Source organism: Arachis hypogaea, chromosome 11 (assembly GCF_003086295.3).
Source record: "Arachis hypogaea cultivar Tifrunner chromosome 11, arahy.Tifrunner.gnm2.J5K5, whole genome shotgun sequence".
NCBI classification, from domain to species: Eukaryota; Viridiplantae; Streptophyta; class Magnoliopsida; order Fabales; family Fabaceae; genus Arachis; species Arachis hypogaea.
In genome coordinates, this window is record NC_092046.1 from 28,970,481 (window position 1) to 28,975,201 (window position 4,721).

At 38.8% G+C, this 4,721-nt stretch overlaps 1 protein-coding gene across 1 annotated transcript; it reads right to left on the reverse strand.

Moving 5' to 3' along the window:
* Nucleotides 1-2,152: 2,152 nt before the first annotated feature.
* Nucleotides 2,153-2,773, reverse strand: LOC112721193 (uncharacterized). Its single transcript, XM_025772265.1, has one exon. The coding sequence runs from the start codon at nucleotides 2,771-2,773 to the stop codon at nucleotides 2,153-2,155; it is 621 nt and encodes a 206-aa protein (XP_025628050.1).
* Between the last annotated feature and the right edge of the window lie 1,948 nt (nucleotides 2,774-4,721).

Sequence of the window (4,721 nt, forward strand, 5' to 3'; positions counted from 1 at the left end):
TAGGGTCACGGCCAAGACTCATAAAGTAGCTGTGTTCAAGAATCAACATACTGAACTAAGAAAATTAATAACACTATCTGAATTTTGAGTTCCTATGGATGCCAATCATTCTGAACTTCAAGGGATAAAGTGAGATGCCAAAACTGTTCAGAAGCAAAAAGCTACTAGTCCCGCTCATCTAATTAAAACTAATCTTCATTGATGTTTTTGGAATTTATTGTATTTTCTCTTCTTTTTATCCTATTTTGTTTTTAGTTGCTTGGGGACAAGCAACAATTTAAGTTTGGTGTTGTGATGAGCGGATAATTTATACCCTTTTTGGCATTATTTTTACATAGTTTTTAGTATGTTTTAGTTACTTTTTATTATATTTTTATTAGTTTTTATGCAAAAATCATATTTCTAGACTTTACTATGAGTTTGTATGTTTTTCTGTGATTTCAGGTATTTTCTGGCTGAAATTGAGGGACCTGAGCAAAAATCTGATTCAGAGGCTGAAAAAGGACTGCAGATGCTGTTGGATTATGACCCTCCTGCGCTCAAAGTGGATTTTCTGGAGCTACAGAAGCCCAATTGGCGCGCTCTTAATTGCGTTGGAAAGTAGACATCTTGGACTTTCCAGCAATATATAATAGTCCATACTTTGCTCGAGATTTGTTGGCCTAAACAGGCGTTCAAACGCCCACCAAAGACCCTTTTTTAGAGTAAAACGCCAGAACTGACACCAGAACTAGAGTTAAACGCCCAAACTGGCACCCAAGCTGGCGTTTAACTCCAAAAATGGCCTATGTACGTGAAAGCTTCAATGCTCAGCCCAAGCAAACGCCAAGTGGGCCCCGGAAGTAGATTTCTGCACTATCTGCACTTAGTTACCTATTTTCTGTAAACCCTAGTAACTAGTTTAGTATAAATAGCACTTTTTACTATTGTATTCATATCTTATCATCATCTTTTGATGAACTTTATCATCTTAGGACTTGGAGGCTGGCCATTCGGCCATGCCTAGATTATTTTCTCTTATGTATTTTCTACGGTGGAGTTTCTACACCTCATAGATTAAGGTGTGGAGCTCTGCTGTTCTTCATGAATTAATGCAAGTACTATTGTTTCTCTTTCAATTCATGCCTACTTCTTCTCCAAGATATACTCTCGTACTTAATTCAGTTAAGTTAGAATGAAGGGATGACCTGTGACAATCACCCACTATCTTCGTTACTCGCTTAGCCAAGATCCGCGTGCCTAACAACCACAAAACGGTCTACATGATGTTTAACGTAGTCATTGGACGAAAGTCGGGGTATATTCTCTTGGGTCTCTAATACACGGACCGAGTCCGTGAGATTAGGATCTTCGTGGTAAATGCTAGAACCATTGGCAGCATTCTTGAGATCCGGAAAGTCTAAACCTTATCTGTGGTATTCCGAGTAGGATCTGGGAAGGGATGACTGTGACGAGCTTCAAACTTGCGAATGTTGGGCATAGTTATAGTGTGCAAAAGGATAAGGGTCCTATTTCGACGCTAGTGAGAACTGACAGATGATTAGCCGTGCGGTAGTTGTACCTGGTATTTTTCATCCGAGACGAGAAATCCGACAGTTGATTAGCCGTACAGAGATCGTACCTGGTATTTTTTATCCGAGAGGATCATACAGCTTGCCATGGAAGGGAGCACGCATGATTGGAAGAAGACAGTAGAAAAGCAGAGATTCAGAAGCAACAAAGCATCTTCACACGCTTATCTGAAATTCCCACCAATGAATTACATAAGTACCTTTATTTTAATTTTATGTTTTATTTATCTTTTAATTGTCAGAACCTCATAACCATTTGAATCCGCCTGACTAAGATTTATAAGATGACCATAGCTTGCTTCAAGCCGACAATCTCTGTGGGATCGACCCTTACTCACGTAAGGTATTACTTGGACGACCCAGTGCACTTGCTGGTTAGTTGTGCGGAGTTATGAAAAGTGTGAATCACAATTTCGTGCACGAACACACCCCACCATGCTAATCGGGCGCAAATATTTGATTTCCTTAGCACCAGTAAACTTAGGGGCCAGTGTCACCCAGGTGACATTAGCATCTGCCGGCAACCTTGAATTTTGGAAGAACCTCAGTACCGCTTTCGTGAACTCAGAGCCAATATCATTCTAACACTTCTTAATGAAATTCATATTGTACCCGTCACTTTCTGGAGCCTTGGACGATTCACAATCGCACACTGCCTCCCTAACCTCCTTAGAAGTTGGTAGCCTCTCTAACTCTATAGCATACCCCTCATTGATCCTTTCCACCAGCCCGTCTCTGAATCTCACCATAGGAGACTTCTCTTGATGGTATAATTCCTTGTAAAACTCTCTGATGGCAATTTTGATCCTAGCTTGATTCCTTATCAATCTTCCATTAATAACCAAAGCATCAATCCTATTATTCCTCCTTCTGGCAGAAGCTAAGTTATGAAAATATCTTGTGTTTTTATCCATGTGCCTTGCATGCCTAGACCGCGACATCTGCTTCCAATGTAGTTCTTTCCTCACATACCACTTCTCGCAACAAGTAACTAACGCCCTCTTTCTTGCTTCCACTACACCATCATGTGTCACATTACTCACCATATCATCAATCTTCTTGATCTCTTCCTCAAACTTCATGATTTTCTTGTCCATGTGACCAAAATTATCCCTGTGCCATATCCCCAAAGGACCCGTTATAGCCTTCAGCTTATCAGTGAATTGCATCTCTCCCAGCTCTCTCCATTCCTCCTTGACCATACTTAGAAATCCTTCATGTGTAAACCACAAATCTAGGCTACGGAACGGTCGCGGTCTATCCCTTATCCTCTTGTCTTCCACTATAATAGGCAGTGATTTGACAAACCCCGTGGGCCCCCCATAATCGAGTATCCGGGTACGCCTCAAGCCATTCCAAGTTAACCAAAGCTCTGTCAATACGGCTACAAGACCGTCCTCTGAACCATGTAAACTTACGGTCAGTAATTGGCAAGTCCACTAAACCTCCCTTAATGTTATTCATATTAATTTTAATTTGTGTTATTTTCTAAAAATACAAATATTAATGATGATAAATTATAGCATTAAACTAGAATTTGAACCGTAAAAATAGCTATGAATTGAGTGTTTTTCATAGCCAACTCTATAGCCACATTTTTGTTACAGAAAATTGTTCAACACTTCAATTTCATATATGTTCAATTTTTTTTTCATAATTTTCTTCCATAGTTCATTTTATGTTTTTTGTTTTATAATAGTAGGTATATAAAAATATGAGTTGCATAATAAAATTTGTAAAAATATTTTTAATTTAACATACATAATTTCACATTTTATATAACATCCATAATTTTATACGTATAAAGCTCATAATTAATACAACAATAAAAACAAAGCCTTGTCCATCTAGGTGGGGTCGGCTACATGAATCAAACGACGTCGTTGAGCTCTATCATGTATCATGTGTATAGAGAAACCGTTTGCATGTAGATTTTGTTTGATTACCTCATGGATGGTCTTCTTAGGTCTTCCTCTACCTTTCATCCCTTGTCCATCTTCTATCTCATCCACCCTCCTGACTGGGTGTTCTGTCGGTCTTCCTCTCACATTACCGAACCACTTGAGATGCGATTCTACTATCTTTTCTAGAATAGATGCTACTCCAACCCTCTCTCATATCTTCATTCCTTATTTTATCCAATCATGTATGACCACTCATTCATCTCAACATCTTTATCTCTGCCACACTTAGCTTATGTTCGTGCTCCCCTTTGGTCGCCAAACACTCTGTACCATAAAGCATAGCCAGTTTGATAGCAGTGCGATAGAATTTATCTTTAAGTTTTAAAGGCACTTTTTTTATCACATATAAAACTAGATGCACTCCGCCATTTTTACCATCCTACTTGGATTTTATTATTTACATCCTATTCAATCTCTCTATTATCCTGTATGATGCACCCAAGATACTTAAAATTCTTAACTTTTCATAGGATGTTATCTCCAATCTTCACCTCTATATTAGAGTTTTTCCTTCGCAGCCGAACTTACATTCCATATATTCTGTCTTGCTACGGCTTATGCACAGACCATATAATTCTAGAACTTCTCTCCATAACTCCAACTTCTTATTCCCTTGACTCTCCCATAAGGACGATATCATCGGCAAAAAGTATACACCATGGTACAGGCTCTTGGATATGCTCCGTTCTATCACCCTTTCCCATAACTTCATAGTATGCCTCATGAGCTTCTATAGTTTTCGCAACTTTGTATATCCTTTTTATTCTTGTAAATAAGTACCAATGTGCTCTTTCTCCACTCATCTAGTATCTTCTTAGACCTTAAAATCTCATTAAAAAGTTTGGTTAATCAACTGGCACCTTTCTCTCCAAGGTCCTTCTAAACATCAATCGGATATTATCAGGTCCTACTGCCCTACCATTTTTCATCCGCTTTAGAGTTTCTTTTACTTTGAAGTCTCGAATCCTTCAGTAATAGTCGAAGTTTTGATCTTCTTCCCTCGTGCATAACCGACCAAGGCTCGGAAGAGTCTTCTGTCCTTCATTAAATAACTCGTAGAAGTAGCTCTTCCACCTTTCATTGATCTTCTCCTCTTGGGCCAACACCTCCCCATCTTTATTCTTTATGCACTTAACCTAATGCAAGTCTCTTGTTCTTCTTTCACGGCACTTTGCGATTCTATATA

Excerpts from the sequence above, each read along its gene's own strand:
- LOC112721193 (XM_025772265.1), bottom strand. The coding sequence starts at position 2,773 with ATGGTCAAGGAGGAATGGAGAGAGCTGGGAGAGATGCAATTCACTGAT.